A 17208-nucleotide genomic window follows, 5' to 3' on the forward strand; every position below is an offset into this window, starting at 1 on the left:
GAAGAAAAAATAGAGAAGAAAGTAATGTTCTCAGAGTGGTCTTCCCTAAGAAGTACTGCTAATGTCTAGCCCTGTGCTGCCTTCATTCTAATAATGCAGTGCTTATTATCACTGGTTGGGTGACTCAGGAACTATTACATACCCTCTTCTACCTGACTGCTTCCCACTGTGGTGGCTGCAAGAGTTAAATACTTGTTTTCTTAGGCTCTACTGCTGCTATATGCTTGCCTATGCTACAGTTCTGCCTGATGAGATGTAAGCGGAAGTCTGGAGTGGGCTTCTGGTTTGTCCTGGTAAGAAGGACAAACAAGACTGACTCTACCCTTCCTCCTTATTTCTGCTCAGAAGCCAAGTACAGTCATGGTGATGAAGCCGTGATCTTGTGACCAGATGGCCACAGCCTAACAGAAAAGCCTTATCATCTGACTGAGCTGTTGAAACAATGATGAGAAAATGAACTCATCCTGGGGCCTGAGTTTCTGTGCTTACAGTATTACAAATCGTAACAGACATGGTGAAAAAACAAAGTACAAAATTGAACAAATATTTTTTGAGTGATGAGTGATAAGGCGGATATAAAAAACCAATGAGTCGCTGCTCCTGTTCCCAAGAAGTTTCTCATCTAAATTAGGAAACAGACCTTAATATAAGGTAGAATGGTTACAGGGCAGGGTGAGGGGCACGCCAGAGCCCCTAAACCTGCCCACTCTAAATAAATTCTGTCATCTGCTGCATCAAGACAAAATATACTTTAATGCATAAGGCCTTCAATGGAAAGGAACTTTAATGCAATTAGTGTGCAACAAAGAAAGGACAAAGAATAGAGTTTCCAAGTCTAGCCCCCAAAGTTATCCATCCCCTTGTGGGTAAATGCCCAAATAGGGTTGGCACAAAACAGGGCCACTGAGGCCTGAAAGCCTGTCACAAGTCTACAGCATCTTCTGGTGGGGACCCCTAGAAAAGGGTCAGAAACAGCCAGACAAGTCTGGAAGTAAAGAGCAAAGTTTAAATCAAGATAAAAGCTGCCATTGTTAACTTCCCCACGGGTCTCTCACCCACATGTTTCAACCAGTCCACGACCAAAACCAAGTGCAGCTTCTTCACATGTCTGTCTGCTCCATGTGGCTCCTCCAGGTCTCCTTACTGCTATTCTTCCTTCCTTCCTCAGTCTTCTTTCCAGCTTATCTCCTCCCTGATCAGCAACATGAAATCTCCCCTTTTCCTGGGGACCACCCTCTTACTGAATGACATTGAAGTTATCTTCTGGAGATGTTCAGAGAGTGGGGTCCTTGGTTCATTCTGGGAAAAGTTTCACCAGAGCTCCCCTTCCATTGGCACTGGCAAGTTTTCCAGGTGACTTCCTCTACGACACAGAGATGTTAGTTATAGCCAAAAGGGCAGGTTTATTTCAAAAGGGAGAGAAAAATAAAAGGCACTTGCATAGACACAAGCGGGCAGAAACGGCTGCTCCAAAATGGACAGGTTTGCTAAAAGAGAGGCCTGTTTGGGCACAAGCAGGCAGCCTTGAGGAGAGCTGCCTCTGTTGAGGGGTGTCAGTGCAGAGAAGCCCAGGCATGATACAGGTCACAGGCAGGCAGGAAGGCTACTGCCCTGGGTAGGGAGAGAATTGTCAAAAAGCAGCACTTGCATAGATAGTCACAGGTGGGCAGAAAGACTGCTGCTCCTTGCCACTGCAGAGATTGCGCTGATATAGTCTTCTTCTCTTTGGGAGAGACTCATTCCTTCATGGAGCGGTTGGTTTGTTGTTGATTTTGGATAAACTAGAATTTGAAAGGGTCCAGAGATTCTGCAGTGGCCATCAATTTCCCTATCTTTACCTCTGGTCTGGTCTGTGCCCTATGACATTAACAACAAACAGTCTGACACTGCTTGGGTCTGTGCCTTGGCACCTAAGGATTTTTAGTTCCCGTAGCTGGGTTAATGGTTATGTTAAATCTCTTCTACTCCCACCTTCAGCTCCAGGTACTGTGTGAGCTAGGTTTCTGGTCTTGTGGGGCCTCTTTTCCAACCTCTCTATTCTTCTCCTCCATCAGGATCACTGTTAAAAGTCCCATGCAACTATGAGCTTTGTTAAGTTGCTACCCAGTGCCCAGCTTGATGTCTGGCACACATGACATGAAATAAACATGTAATGAATGAATGAATGTAGTTGAAAGACACCTGGATGCATCAGGGAAGACTTTAAAGCCTTGAGTGTCATCTCAAAGGATGAATAGGATTCCAACAGGTTGAAATGGTGGTAGAAAGTAAAATGGCATTTTTGGCAACGATAACAGGAAGTTTAAAGGGCATAGAGGGCGGGTATATAAGAAAAATGGTGGTTAATTATTTCTTTTGGTAAAAAATGTGTGCTACCACTTCTTACTTTCAAAGGGATGATGAATGTTTATGCTTTCATAAGATTTTTAAAAGCAAATTAAGCAGATATTCAGAAATATGCACTAGTGAAATATATTTTACATTAAGAATAAAGACAATGTTGGTGTTTATACTATTGATTGATATCTTGCAAATGAGAGGTACATAAATTTACCTATCCTTCTCATCTGCAACCAAATACAATTTAAAAAAAAATCAGTACTAAGTTCTTTGAATTTCTAAGAGTTCAGATTGTGAAGTGAAAATAAAAAATGTTAGGGAGAGCTGAAGAATGTGTTTTGTGCAATTGTTTCAAGACAACATTCTATGAAGAGGAGTCTGGCTGGGCCTTTTCCAGGTCTTATCACACTTCCTGGGATGTGCGGGCCACCTTCCTTGAAGGAAATATCACCTCAAGCTATCATTTTGGGCTTTGTTGGCAACTGAAGATCAAGGTAAGATTTGCTTAAGCCATTACTCAATCATATTGAAAGGCCAATGTTCTATCTCAAATTTCTACTTCCAAAGAGACATATTGATAGATTTTGAAGTAATCTTTCAGACTCCACTGAATTCTTTTACTTTCTGTATATCCTGACATTTTCCTTCAGATCTTTCCTGTGAGTATCTACAGGCTAAAACCTTGGAAATTTGCTATTCAATATAATTCACACAAAAATACACATCTGAACAGAATATTTTACAGTCCTCTGCCTTCCCCTCCAGTCAAGGTAGTGGTTGAAATGACCAAACAGGCAAGTGGGAAAAAGTTAAACATGAGTGACAATAACAGAGACTAAAAGGAGTCAGAAGCAAGGTAAGACACACAGGGACCTGGAAATAACTGGGGTGGGGCGTTACTTCAGCAAGTGGCTATGATGGAGGACAAGAATAGAAAAACTGGAAAGGAGGCCTCACAAGACTAAAACCTGACTCAAACAAGGAGGTGGGGGTTGAGGGGAATAACATGACCATAAACCCAGCTGTAGAGATCTTTTTTTTTTAAATAATAAATTTTATTTTTATATTCCCCCATACAATTGCAAACCCCCATTTTGACCCCAATCCCTCCCCTCTGGCCCCCCACCCCCCAAAAAGTGTCTCTGGTTCATAGTTTTTTGTTGATTTTGATTTTCACTTTCTTTTTTTTTTTTTTTTTTTTTTTTTTTAAAGATTTTATTTATTTATTTATACAAGCACTGGGTACAGTCAGAAGTGCGGGAGGGTGAGAGAATTCACCAGAGTTAGAGGGGAGAGCAGAGCAGGCAGAATGACGAAGTACACTGCTGAGGGGAGCAGCGGGCGGCAGGAGAGGTTTGCGCGCCATGTGGGACCCTCGCCTGGCGGCCGGGCATCGAACTGGCGCTGCAGAGGCTGCAGGCAGCTTCGCAACCCAGCGCTCAACTGCTGTGCCACCGGGGAGGCCCCGATTTTCACTTTCTTATAGTTATTCATTTTCCTGGTCCCTTATTTAAGTTTTCTAGATTCCTGCTATGAGTGAGACCATCCGGTATTTTTCTTTTTCTTTTTGGCTTATTTCACTGAGCATGATCCCTTCCAGCGCCATCCATGTTGCTGCAAATTGCATGTGTTTATCTTTTTTGAATGCTGAGTAATATTCCATGGTATATATGGACCACATCTTCTTGATCCAGTCATCTATTTTTGGGCATTTGGGCTGTTTCCAAAGCTTAGCTATTGTAAATAGTGCTGCTATAAACATAGGGGTGCAGGTGTTCTTTGGAATTGATGTTTCTGTGTCCTTTGGGTAAATACCTAGGAGTGGAATTGCTGGATCATATGGAAGTTCTATGTTTAGTAGGTCCAGAAATCTCCACACAGCTCTCCATAGTGGTTGGACCAGTTTGCACTCCCACCAACAGTGTAGAAGAGTTCCTTTTTCTCCACAACCTCGCCAGCATTTGCTGTTGCTAGTTTTTTTAATATGTGCCATTCTCACTGGTGTGAGATGGTATCTCATGGTAGTTTTGATTTGCATTTCCCTGATTACAAGTGATGTTGAACATTTTTTCATATGCCTGTTAGCCATTTGCATTTCCTCTTCAGAGAAGTTTCTTTTTAGCTCTTCTGCCCATTTTTTGACTGGATTATTTTCTTTGTTGTTGTTGAGTCTCATCAGCTCTTTGCAGATTTTTGTGATCAGTCCTTTATCATTAGTGTTGTGTGCAAAAATGTTCTCCCAGTTGGTGGGGTTTCTCTTTGTTTTGGTTATTGTCTCTTTTGCTGTGCAGAAGCTCTTTAATTTGATGTAGTCCCAGCTGTTTATCTTTGCCTTCACTATCACTGCTTTGGGTGATGTGCCAGTAAAGATGTCTTTGATATGCAAATCATGTAGTGTTTCGCCTATATTTCCTTCTATGTATTTTATGGTTTCAGGTTTTATGTCTAGTTCTTTAATCCATTTTGAGTTGATTTTTGTGTATGGTGTGAGGTAGTGGTCAAGCTTCATTCTTTTGCATGTAGCAACCCAGTTTTCCCAGCACCATTTATTGAACAAACTTTCTTTGCTCCATTGCATAGTCTTTGCTCCTTTGTCAAAGATTAGTTGACCATAAATCTGTGGGTTTATTTCTGGATTTTCTATTCGATTCCATTGGTCTGTATGTCTGTTCTTGTTCCAATACCATGCAGTTTTGATGATTATGGCTTTGTAGTATAGTTTGAAGTCTGGGAGTGTGATGCCTCCATTTCCTTCTTTTTTTTTTCAGTACCGCTTTGGGTATTCGGGGTTTTTTGTGATTCCATATGAATTTCATCAATAATTGTTCTATTTCTTTGAGAATGACATTGAAATTTTGATTGGAATAGCATTGAATCTGTATATTGCTTTTGGTAGGATGGCCATTTTAATAATGTTTATTCTTCCAATCCATGAGCAGGGGATGTCTTTCCATTTCTTTGTGTCTTCTTCTATTTCTTTTAATAGTGTTTTATAATTTTGCTTTGTATAGGTCCTTTACCTCTTTTGTTAGATTTATTCCCAAATATTTTATTTTTTTTTTTGTTTCGATACTAAAAGGGATTTTTTTTTTATTTCTTCTTCTTCAGATTCATTGTTTGTGTATAGGAAGGCTACTGACTTTTGCGTGTTGATTTTGTATCCTGCCACTTTACTGAATTGATTGATGAGTTGAATTAGTTTTTCTGTGGAGTTTTTGGGGTTCTCTATGTATATTACCATATCATCTGCAAATAGTGATAGTTTGACTTCTTTTCCTATTTGGATTCCTTGTATGTCTTTCCCTTGTCTTATTGCTCTGGCTAGGACTTCCAGTATTATATTGAAAAGCAGTGGTGAGAGTGGGCATCCTTGTCTTGTTCCAGATCTTAATGGAATTGCTTTCCAGCTGTAGAGATCTTGACCCTTAGGCACCAGTGCCTTATCACAAGGCAGGAGACCCAAGAGGGGCCAGATGCTACAGGGAGTGGAGCACATGCCTAAGGGTAAAGATATGGCGATTGGGCCCACCCTGAAATCTCTGGTCCCTTTCTTGTGTTGCCTGTTACCCAACATCAGCAACAAGCAGCCACTCCATGGAGGAGTGACCCTTCCCAAAGAGAAAAGGACTATATCAGTGCAGTCTCCGCACAGGCTCAGGGCAGCACTCCCACTGCCCACCTGTCACTATGCAGGTGCCTCTTTTCACCAACTCTCTCTCTTTACAGGGCAGCAGCTTTCTGGCTGCCCATGATCTGTACTATGCCAGGACTTCTCTTCACTGACCTCCCTCAGCGGAGGCAGCTTTCCTCAAGGCTGCCTGCCTGCAACCAAGCAGGCCTCTCTTAGCAAAACCTGTCCCTTTCCCTTTCCCTAATAAACCTGCTCTTTAAATATAACTAACGTCTCTGTCTCACGGAGAAACTCGCCTGGGGAACTCGCCATGTGCTGCTGAACCGGGACCTCTGTTGAAACCGTTCCCAGAGTGAACCCAAGGACCCCACAACTCCACAAAACGACATCAGCTACATCAATGCTATATTCAACTATGCTAGATTTTGCTGAGAATTCAGAAAAGTTGAAGCCAGAAAAGTGAACAATGAATGTAGTTATTTGATCAGAACCATTACAGTGAATTGGTAGAAATGGTAATCTAATTGGATGGGTTGAAGTGACTGCACGGTGAGAAAAAGGAGAGAGCATGTGTAGGCAGATGTTCAAAATTTTTTGCTGAGATGGATAGTTAAAGGGAAATGTGGGATAAAGGAAACATTTATTTAAAATATATGTATTCAGATGTGAATGATTCAATAGTAAGAGAGAAATAGACAAAGCAAGAGAGAGATGCGGATAAGCAAGAAAGGCTAAGTTCTTGTGAAGGAGCAAAATTTGCTCTTTTATAAGAGCGAATATGCCTCAAAGTTTTAGGAATGAGGATAACAGATGCTAGTAGGCTAGATGATTTGGCAGTGGAAGGATGAAGATGTTCCTTCTCAGACCTCCCTTAATTTCTCCACAAACACAAATTCTTTAACAGTAGAAGTATCTGTTTTTGGAATTATTTTCAAGAAAATCCTTTGAATGTGTTTGTTCTCTCATCTTTTCAAAGAAAAAGCTGGGGAAGTGAAAAATTACAAAGGGTGGATCAATATGAATGTGATGAGACCAGCTCTACTTGCTAGCTGGCAATTACCTTCCTATAGAGACAGGGAAACAGAGGCCCTGTCCTTTTTGATGATTACATTTCAAAGGAATGCTTTCAGGTCCTTGAGAAAGACATTAGTGAGTTGTAGGAGATATGTACACAAAAGCACAGAGAAAGAATTTACACTTTGAAGCTTTAAGAAACAGTAGTCTAGGGCCTATGTCAGGTGTCTCGGCTAGAACAAATAAGTTTTTGGTAACTGTGAGCTTTCTCAGTTAGGGATTTTAAAGAAGGGGGGCATGCTAGTGTCTTCTTAGGGATGTAGGGTTGAACTGTTAGAAACTATTTGTGTTTAAGTGGGGGAAGAAGGTGGTGCAAAAATCACTAGTGCTAGACGTGCAGTTTTTTAGGCCAAGATTGAGGCCTAGTGAAGAAGAGGGCCTGACTAAAGTCTGGTCAATGAGAGAATCTGTCATTCTCCAACTACCAGGATCACATCATCCTTTAATGTTTAACCAGAATAAGAAAATGCACATTTTTGTTTTCTCATCCAATTTCAAGCCAAATGATTTGTCTCTAAACTCACAGCATTTATTGTAGTATTTCTCATGTAGAAAGCTATTGTGTTTTACTTCTTGGAAAATTTTATTATCTTATTTCATGCTATACTTGCACATGTGTATATATTGTGGCTAACCAAATGGTTCACAACTTATTATAAGAATATTTGGTTGATATGTTTTTATCAGCTATAGAGTCTATAAAGTGCTTAGATACACCGACACAATTCATTCCAATCACATGGTATTCATGCAAACTTCATTCATTTCAAAAAATTTTAATTGGTGTCTATATATCGTATTTTTCAATGCTGCTAGAGATCAAGTTCAATAAAACCCAGTCCCAGCTCTTATTCTGGTTCTGTCACCTTGCTACCAGAGTCCTGTCACCTACTAGAGGGCTGAAATATACATTCACCTTGCAAAAATAACCCTGCAAATCCAGGTCTGTAAGACAATATTTGATCTGTGTTCTCAAATACACATATTAGAAATTTGTTATTCAAGAATCCCCCAAAGATAAACAATCATAGGTTCATTCTCAGGATATATTTAGAAGTCATAATCACAATGAAATACCACTTACACCCACTAGGATAACTATAATGAAAAAAAAAATCAGATAATAACAGGTGTTGGTGAGTATGTGAAGAAATTGTAATCCTAATACAATACTGGCATATACTTTGGAAAATAGTTTGGCAGTTTCTCCATCATTTAACAAAAAGTTACTATATGAGTAGGCTATTCTGTTCCTAGGTATGAAGTCAACAGAAATGAAAACATATGTCCATATAAAAACTTGTGCACATGTTAATAGCACCATTGTTCAAAATTAACTGATGATGGACATTGGAAATATCCGTCAACTGATGAGTGGATGAGCAAAATGTGTTATACTATGGAATACTTTTCAGCAATAAAAAGGAATGAAATTCTGACATACAATGAACCTTGAAACATTATGCTAAATGAAAGAAGCCAGATTTCGAAGGCTACGTTTAAAAAAAAAAAAAAGGCTACTAAAATGACTGTATTTACATGAAATGTCCAGAATGGGTAAATTCATGCAGACAGAAAGTTGATTAGTGTTCGCTGGAACTTGAATTGGGGGGGCATGTGTGTGTATTTGAATGAGAGATAACTGAAGGATATTATGGAGGGTGGGGGGTGTAAGGGGGTTAATAAAGGATATAGGTTACTTTCTGGGGTGATGAAAAGATCCCAAAACTGTAATGATAGTTGTATACATCAATGACTATACTAAAACCCCCGAACAGCACCATTTAAATGGGTGAATTGCTTGGTATGTTATATATTGTTAGAAAAAGCTAAGCAGTCAGGCGACCGATTATTTCAAATACCAAGAGATTGAAGGCCCCAAACATTTATTTCGAGTCCCTGTGGCCAGAAAGTGCTATCTATGGTTGATGGGCAAGCATCTGTTTTCCTGCATAAAATATTACAAGAGGCGCAGCACGGCGGCCAGTGCAGTGGGAAGGACACATCCCAGGCCGGCCTCTCGGCCAGCACCTGGGCTTGGCCTGAGTTTCGGGACGCCCTGGGTCACCGCGCGCCCCTCCTCCGGGCCTGAGTCACGGCGCCGCCGGAGTCCCCACGCGAAGATGCTGCGGTGAGGCGACCCGGACGCCGCGGGCCCTGGGGCGCAGCATCGGGGGCCCGGCCGCCGAGCGGCGCCGCTCGGGAAGCCAGGCCGGTAGCTCGCTCTCCTCGCGGCCGGACCTGCCTGCGACTCCTCCAGACTCCTCGGCGGGCGGCGGCGGGGCCTGAGCCGTGCGCCCCGCGCCCGCCCGCGCCCGGCCCTCCCTCCATGGCGTTTATCCGGAAGAAGCAGCAGGAGCAGCAGCTGCGGCTCTACTCTAAGGAGAGGTGAGCGCCCAGCCAGCGGGCCGGCGGCGGCGGCGGGAGGGCCGGGGTCAAAGGCCGGGGGCCCGGCTGCGGACTGGGAGTGGGGGCCCAGGCGGGAGACCTGAGGGACCGGAGCCGGCGTCGGGGAGCCCGTGGGGAGCCTGGGAGAGCCCGGGGCCGGAGCGGGTGCGGGGCCCAGGATCCGGGTCAGAGGCCAGGGGCCTGGTCGCGGCCCGAGAACGCCGGGAGCCCGAACCGGAACCGAGGGCGAGGCCGAGGCCTGGGTCCATTCCGGATCTCGCGGCGGAGTCCGGCCGGCCCGCGAGCCCCAGGCGGGTCACCCGGAAGAGGCCGCGCGGGGCCCGGGACCGACCCCTCGGGCGGGCTTGGGGCCAGGGGCGTTGGGGCGCCGCCTAGCACCGGAGCCCCGGCCTTCTCTGGAGGGGCTGGCAGGGTGGGGTGTAAGTTAGCGGGTTCGGCGGACGCCCCCTACTCCCGCAGTTAACCCGCAGCGGGTCCCGGCAAGCCAGGCGCCATCCCCACTTGTGGGGGTAGACGGGGGTGACCCACGGCACCGCGTCTTTTTTCTGCAAACTTTTGATACAACGCAAATGCCTGACTAGCTCCCTGCCCCACGGGCGGGCCGCGGGAAAGCTTATTCTGAGAAAAGCAGACGTTTGCTTCCGAGCCACGGACCAAATTATAAGTGTTTGGAGGCTGGCGTGGGGAAGCACTGTGAGGCGTGGCAGTCCTTATCACCGGTATCTGGGGATTTGGGGTCCTGGAACAGCAGCGGTGCTGTTTCAGAGTTTGGGATGCTCAGTCTCCAAGGGAATGATATGAAACTCACTTCTGCTCTGAGTGTACTTCCCAGTGCTTTTCTGGTGATGGGGACTAATTGTTGAACCTTGAGTCTGTTCCCAGGTGTGAAAATGAACTGGGAATTAATCATTATACAAATATTATTTTGGTTGTGCAAGCCACTTTCCTAGGAGTGCTGTTAGCAGCAGATGGTCAAGTGCCCTCATATTGTATGATTGGGGTGTCAACTTTCAAAAAAGTAAACTGAGGCAAGTTCAAAATTTAAAAATAAGCTTGGGAATAGAATAGGAACCGCAGTCCTGGACAAGCAAACTATAGCAAACTGTAGGCAATTTGAGGGTTTCTTTTGAGGATTTGGGGTAGTCTGTATTTATGTAGGAATGCAAAAGGTTGAGTTCAGTTAGAGCCTGTTAGAATCAAAAACAAGAGAGCACCTTTAAAAATTTTGGGAACAGGCAAAATCAGCCCAGCCAAACGAAGCTTAACGCAGCCTGTTTTGCAAGACCAACAGGACCTGCCCTTTTTTCTTTATGTCCTTGGATCAGACATTGGAAATCAGCTCTCAGTCCTCAAGTTTTTTATTTTCCTGAGGACACATGCTGGAGACTTTCCATTTTATATAATTGCATTCCATTTCAGTTGAAGTTCTTTCACAGTGGACACATCAAAACAGATTATACATGGAAACACAAATGCAGACTTTACAGCTTGTGTGATCTTGGCAGCATTCACATTTGTTTATAGATGTTTTACATACATTTCTTCCAAACAGTAATATTCTTCTGTCATCTCTGATGTTAGCCTGGCTAGGATATCTATAGTCTGGAAATTTCATTCTCCTACTGTAGAGAAGGTAAGGTACACCAAAAACTATAGCTTGGATATTGCTCCTAAGAATAGTTATGGTGTGTGATTAGATTTTAGCCATAGAAAGACTTGTTTAATAAATAATAACTGAATCAACACTTTTGAGTCTCTTCTGAGTTAATTTGAAATGCTAGTTCCATGTGAAAAGAGTCCCCTTGTTCAGTACCAAGAACATTAAGACACGGTAGTATTTTGTATTAAATAGATGAACTTTCAGTTTTACACTGTAAGAACTTTGAAACACTTGAATTGCTCATGTTCTATGATGTGAGGCTCATTTGTAACAATTCTGTGACCTCCTTAATATACAGTAAAGCCTGTTTTCTTTCGATCTGCTAGTTATTTCCATGGAAATAATTTGCATTTCGTTTGGTTAGCTTGTGCAGTTCTGCATTGTCACATAGACCTTAAAGCCTGCACCTGCATTCTATGTATAGTCTGCTTTGTAGGCATCTATTGATCATTCAGTGTGACAGGCGGGCGGTCAGCACTCTGAGATAACTGTAGCTTTCATAACCAAAACATTTATTTGTCAGGCAGGAGGCAGCAACTGTTCTTGGTCAGCAGTCATCTGAAAAGTTGCATTCTGCTTGCTGACTGCCCATCTTCTTTATTGCTTTTTCTGGTGACTCTGCAATCTTGGGCTGATGGGCATGCTCTACTCAGGATATTATCCAAGCACATCAATTTGAATGACAGGACTTTGAGAGTCAGATAGGCTCAACCAGTCTCTTTACAAATCTTAGCATTCATTCTGAAAGACAAGAATATTTTAAAACAACTTTATTGAGTCCCAAATTTATCATTTCTGTACCTTTTGTGGGGGCTGGAGTGTCATTCTTTTGTGGCAATAAACATCAAAGCAAAATAATTGATATAGGTCATTGGCTGCAGCATGAAGAAAACTTTCCTTGGGACTGTTTCAGACATCATTCATGAAAGGCTTCACCTTAACAGAGTTGTGAATTCATTGACCCTTCTCATTGCTACTTTAAAGATTTTAGATTTCCACAGCTACCAGATTACTACCCCAGAAAAGAAGAAACTTGAGGTTAGCATTTATTTTGTTCAGTATTAAAATACTGCTGCATTTCTATGAAGTGGAAGCAGAGAGACTAGTTGGGAGTTCCTTGGATTGGTGGCTTAGACCTAGCTGGTGGCAAAGGTGTGGAGAAAAATGGATGGATTTTAGGTGTTTTTAGAAGGTAGAATTGACAGGTCTTGGTGTGGGAGATTACATGTAGTAGAGGTAATAGAGGATGGATCTCTGGTAGAGTTGTCAGATAAAAGGCAGAACACCCAGTTACATCTGAATTTCAGATGAACAATGAATAATTTTTTGTATAAATATGTGCTATGCAATATCTGGTACATAATTATACTAAAACATTTTTGTAATTGATCTGAAATTTAAATTTCACTAGGCATGTAATTTTTTTGGGGTAAACATAGCAGTCCTACTTTCTGGTTTCTTGTTTGAATAGTTCTACAGTGGTTCTGGTAATAGAGGATGTGCAGAAATTCTGTGGTAGAACTAGAAAACCAAGAGATACTGGGCCATTCATATTAAGTACACTTGTACCCTGGTTAAGACTTAATCACAGGAATCACATTGATTTTACTGGTTAGGTAAAATATCCTGTGTAAGTATTAAAGTAAATGGGAAAAAATTAAATAGATAATTTATGTAACTTCTTTAGATTTGTTGGAAACAACAGCTGTTTACTGTTGGTTAGCAGCTGAGCTTATTCTACAAGCTGCTGCTATTGAAGATAATTCTATTTTAAGATTTAGGAGCAAGCTAATTGTTAAATATATTTTCTCTTCATATCTAGGAATGGTGTGGTTGGATGATGACAGCTATTTTCTTGTCGGGTGATACAGATATTTAGATAATGGCAGCCTGTTCCTACTCTTATAATGTAGAGCAAGTTATTTAGTAGTGGCTTATAAGCTCTCATTTCAGGAGAAAATATAAATCTGTATTGGAGTCATACTTATGTTGCCTCTTTTCTTTATAGGCATTTCTTAGATTTCAGCTTTACTCTAACCATACCATGTGTGTATAATTTTCTTGGTTATGCAAAAACTAAGTTTCTTGGCTGATATTAAATATCCATTAATGTGTTTATCAATTGATGTAAAAATACTTATTGAAATGGCAAAGTGAGTTGTTTTACTCCTTTTTAATCGTTCTTAGATTGAGCATCCCATTCTTTTGATAGTGACATGGGAATTGCCAGGTATTGAAAATGAAGATAATCTACCCAATCAGTAGTCAGTAGTCAGGAATGCTGATGGGTCAAAGAAATCTATCTAACTATAAGTTAAATTGATAAAGGCATATTTTTCTTACACTATCAGAAAAACAGTGGGAGAAGAAATAAATGTTGTAAATATTTTCATTAACTTAGAATTTACCTTGACTTTACTCAAGATGCATTACTAGTCTATGAACTTATTTCCCTCTCTCTCTCAAATTAACTTCTGTTAAATTGGCCACCTTTTGAGAAGACACACAAACCTACCCATTAATGCATTCTCAGTGTGTTTGCAGTATTTTAATTAAAAATTTTTAACATGGTATAAAATGAGACTAGCCAGTTAATTGATTCATTTGCCTGTTTGCCCTTAAATATTTTGATTTCATCATATGCCCATCAGACATTTAGAACTATCTTAATATTTCTAACCCATAGATTTTGAAAATTATGTTTTATTTTTTAATTTGTATTTAGAGAATAAGGTTAATATAGTACTAATTCTTTGAAGTTATCTATGTAGTATACCATCAGTTTTCACAAATATTTGATGTGAGTTGAAAATACATGTATACTATTAATACTGGTATAATATTCTACATGTCTATTATGTTAGACTTGTATTTAGATCTTCTGTTTCCTTAAGGATTTTTTTCTGATTGACTTATCAGTATGCTTTCTGATACAACCTTTGCCTTGTATTTGTCAGTTTTTGCTTTTTACACTTCAGGGTAAGCTATTAAAAGTCTATGTAAGTTTAGAATTCATATCTTCTTAACAAATTGAATCTTTTAGCAATAATGGTGATGTTTTTAATTCTAAGTAATGATGCATTTTCTATTTTGTTTTATATTAACATAATTACATCAATTTTCTTTTGTTATTTACAGTTTATAGAATTTTCCATGGTTTTACTTTGGTTTTGTCTGTGTGTCTTTAGCTTTGAAGCATTTTTTAAAAATATTTATTTTTATTTATTTATGCATAGAAGAACTGGCTTCCAGAGGTGTGGAGAAACAGAGTGGGGAGCAGAACAGGCAGATATACTGAAATACACTGCTGAGGGGAGTAGAGGGCAAGTTAGGAGAGGTCTGCTGCACCATGTGGGTCACCCCCCTGGCCAGTATCGAACTTGTGCTGTAGTGGTTGTCACTAACTTCAGAGTGCTGAGACTTAACTCCTTGAACCACCAGGGAGGCCCTGAACATGTCTTTCTGTTGCCCTTGTTTTGTTAGACGTATAAGTTCTCTTAGCATTTTGAAGACTGTGCAAATGGCCAGGGAATATGTGCCAGTCTTGGTGGAGCAGCAGGGGGAAACTCAATAGAGAAAAGGTCAGTAACTGGTATGACATACTCCCCAGATGTAGCACTTAGTTACCTGGCAGGGTCAGGCTTCAGATTCCAGGAGACACCAGGATCTCTTGGAGTGATCAAGGGCCAGAATGCAATAGAGCTTACCTGTGATGGAACTTCGGTTCACCATTTTTGGTTTGAGGCGGAGCCTGTGTGATGTAGCAGGATAGCAGCAGGATTTGTTGTCACTGGTCATGGTTAGAGAACCACCAGCTTTTTCTCTGGTATGATTTAAGTACTGGGTTCCAAACCTTGTGGTTGAACACAGTAATGTGACTTAAACACAGACCATAGTAGGTTTCCATGGAGCTTTGTGGGAGGCCAGTCTGAAACAAACCAATAATATTTTAAGTCTCAATTGTTCTTTGTAAGTAACCTGTCTTTTCTATGACTGTTTTTAAGATCTCTTCTTTGTATTGTTTTACTCTTTGTCTATATAGAGATTTCTTTTTACTCCTCTGCCCTGATTGGGGTTCCTAAAACAAACAGTTTTGCAAACTTTGGCCCAAGACTTTAACTCTTGGACTGTTGCTTCTGCCCCATTTTTTCATGCCTCATAATGACTCTTTTAATTATCCTTATTTTCTGCACTGCATTGTGGGTTAAATTGGTCTTACAATGTTCTCATCTTCTCTCTAGTTACCTATCCCATTAAGTTAATTTCAGTTACTGTATTTTTTAATTAATAGTTCTGTTTGGATCATTTATAACTGCTGTTCATTCTTGAAAAAAGTCTGTTCCATTGTCATACCTTTGATGTTCTTTTCTCTTTTTATTTTTTCAAAATATTTATTTTTATTTATGCATGCAAGAACTGGAGTATAGGGCCTCCCTGGTGGCGCGGGCGGTTGAGCGCCGCACTGTGAAGCTGTCCGCAGCCTCCGCAGCGCGGGTTCCATCCCGCCCGGCCAGTGAGGGTCCCACTTGGCACCGCAGACCTCTCCTCTCTCGCCTGCTGCTCCCCTCAGCAGTTTATTTCGTCAGTCTGCCTGTTTTGTTTCCTGATCTGACTCTGGTGAATCCTCTCACACTCCGGTGCATCTGGCCTGTACCCCATTCTTGTGTAAATAAATATTAAAAAAAAAAAAGAACTGGAGTACAGGTCAGAAGTGGGGGCAGAGGACGTGGGGGCGTGATGAGAGGCCCCATTGGCTGGCGATAGCTTGATAGCGCTGATACTTTACTCCTGTACCATCAGGGGTCCTCTTTTCTCTTTTTAAACATACCTTTCAGAATAAACAAACACCAAAAATAAATTTGTTGTCTATACTGACCATCATTCACTAATTTTACTCCCTCATTTGCTTTATGAGTATCAAGAAAGACTTAATTGCTCCCAGCCCATAATCAAGATCCAGCCTACTACCTCTAGGGTAGGTGGGGTGGTTGATTTTATTTCCACCTGACTTTTTCTCCATCCTATGCCTCTTCACCCCCCTAACTCTCTTCAGGGGGCACATGGGCCCTAATGAATTTAGGAACTCTACTACTCAAAGTATTGGGCAAAGTTCCCAGGGCAAAAGACTGCTCCACTGTTGGTTGTTTGTGTTTGTTTCTTTTAAGACTTTCCCTTGCTTTTCCATCCTCTCAGCCATGCATTTGAAAAGTTTTTTTTTTAGTAATATAGCCTGCAATTTTAGAGATCTGTACTGAGATTGTTTCTCTGAACATTACTCTGAAATAAAGCCTGAAATGGAATGCCTACTCATTTCTTTAAACCCAGGTTTATTTAATAAATCTATAAACTCAATGGTTAAGAAAGAACCTTTGAGATCATCTATACCTCCTTCCCCTTAATTTTATAATTGACTCCTAAGTAAATAAAGTAAATGGACTGAAAGTCCAATAGCTAATTCATAGCTTAACTAAGGCTAGAACAAATGTTCACTGATCTAAATCCAAACCCCTTTTCCACCATGACATGCCACTGCTGTTTTCAGTACTAGACTAGGGCTTGCTTTAATGTTACCTCTGAAGTTTAAACTGAGTCAGAAATGATTGGTGCCTGAGTTTTGTGGGTATTAAACTCTGTTCTCTAAGTGTGACCCTGGGGCAGCAGTATCTGCATCGCCTAAGAATTTGTACAAGTGCAGAATCTCAGGCTCCATCCCAGATTTACTGCACCAGAATCTGCAGCTTATCAAAATCCCTACATGATTGTGCAGACGTGAAAGTTTGAGAAACACCATTTTACATAATGTGATTATACATTCGTCTTTTTGGTTTGTTTTTTTTTCAGAGTACATTCTTTATCTTCTTCCTGGTATAGGCAAAGTGCATGAAGCATCACCTGGGGTTATGACCCTTGATGAGGAGGAAATTGAAAGACTATGAGAGTATAGGTGATATTTTCGCCATTTGTTCTTGTTGTTAGTTGAGACTTGAAAATAGAAACAGCTGGCTTTATAGATAGTATCTATGAAAGGGAATTCAGTATCTGAACCATATTTGTCAAGAAGTAGCTGCATCTCATAGCCAGAGGATAATGTAAT

At 41.1% G+C, this 17208-nt stretch overlaps 1 protein-coding gene across 8 annotated transcripts in view; it reads left to right on the forward strand.

Annotated features, from left to right (window-relative positions):
- Positions 1–9374: 9374 nt before the first annotated feature.
- The window catches only part of NSMAF (neutral sphingomyelinase activation associated factor), a gene marked incomplete at both ends in the record, with an annotated part of 63663 nt that continues 55829 nt past the window's right edge, over positions 9375–17208 (forward strand). For all 8 annotated transcript variants that reach the window (XM_084230905.1, XM_084230904.1, XM_084230906.1 and 5 more), the window contains one exon: positions 9375–9433. In XM_084230905.1, coding sequence (XP_084087031.1) covers positions 9375–9433 — 59 coding nt within the window. The remainder of the gene's footprint in view (positions 9434–17208) is intronic.

Source organism: Talpa europaea, assembly GCF_964194135.1.
Source record: "Talpa europaea genome assembly, chromosome: 3".
In the NCBI taxonomy this organism is placed as follows: Eukaryota; Metazoa; Chordata; class Mammalia; order Eulipotyphla; family Talpidae; genus Talpa; species Talpa europaea.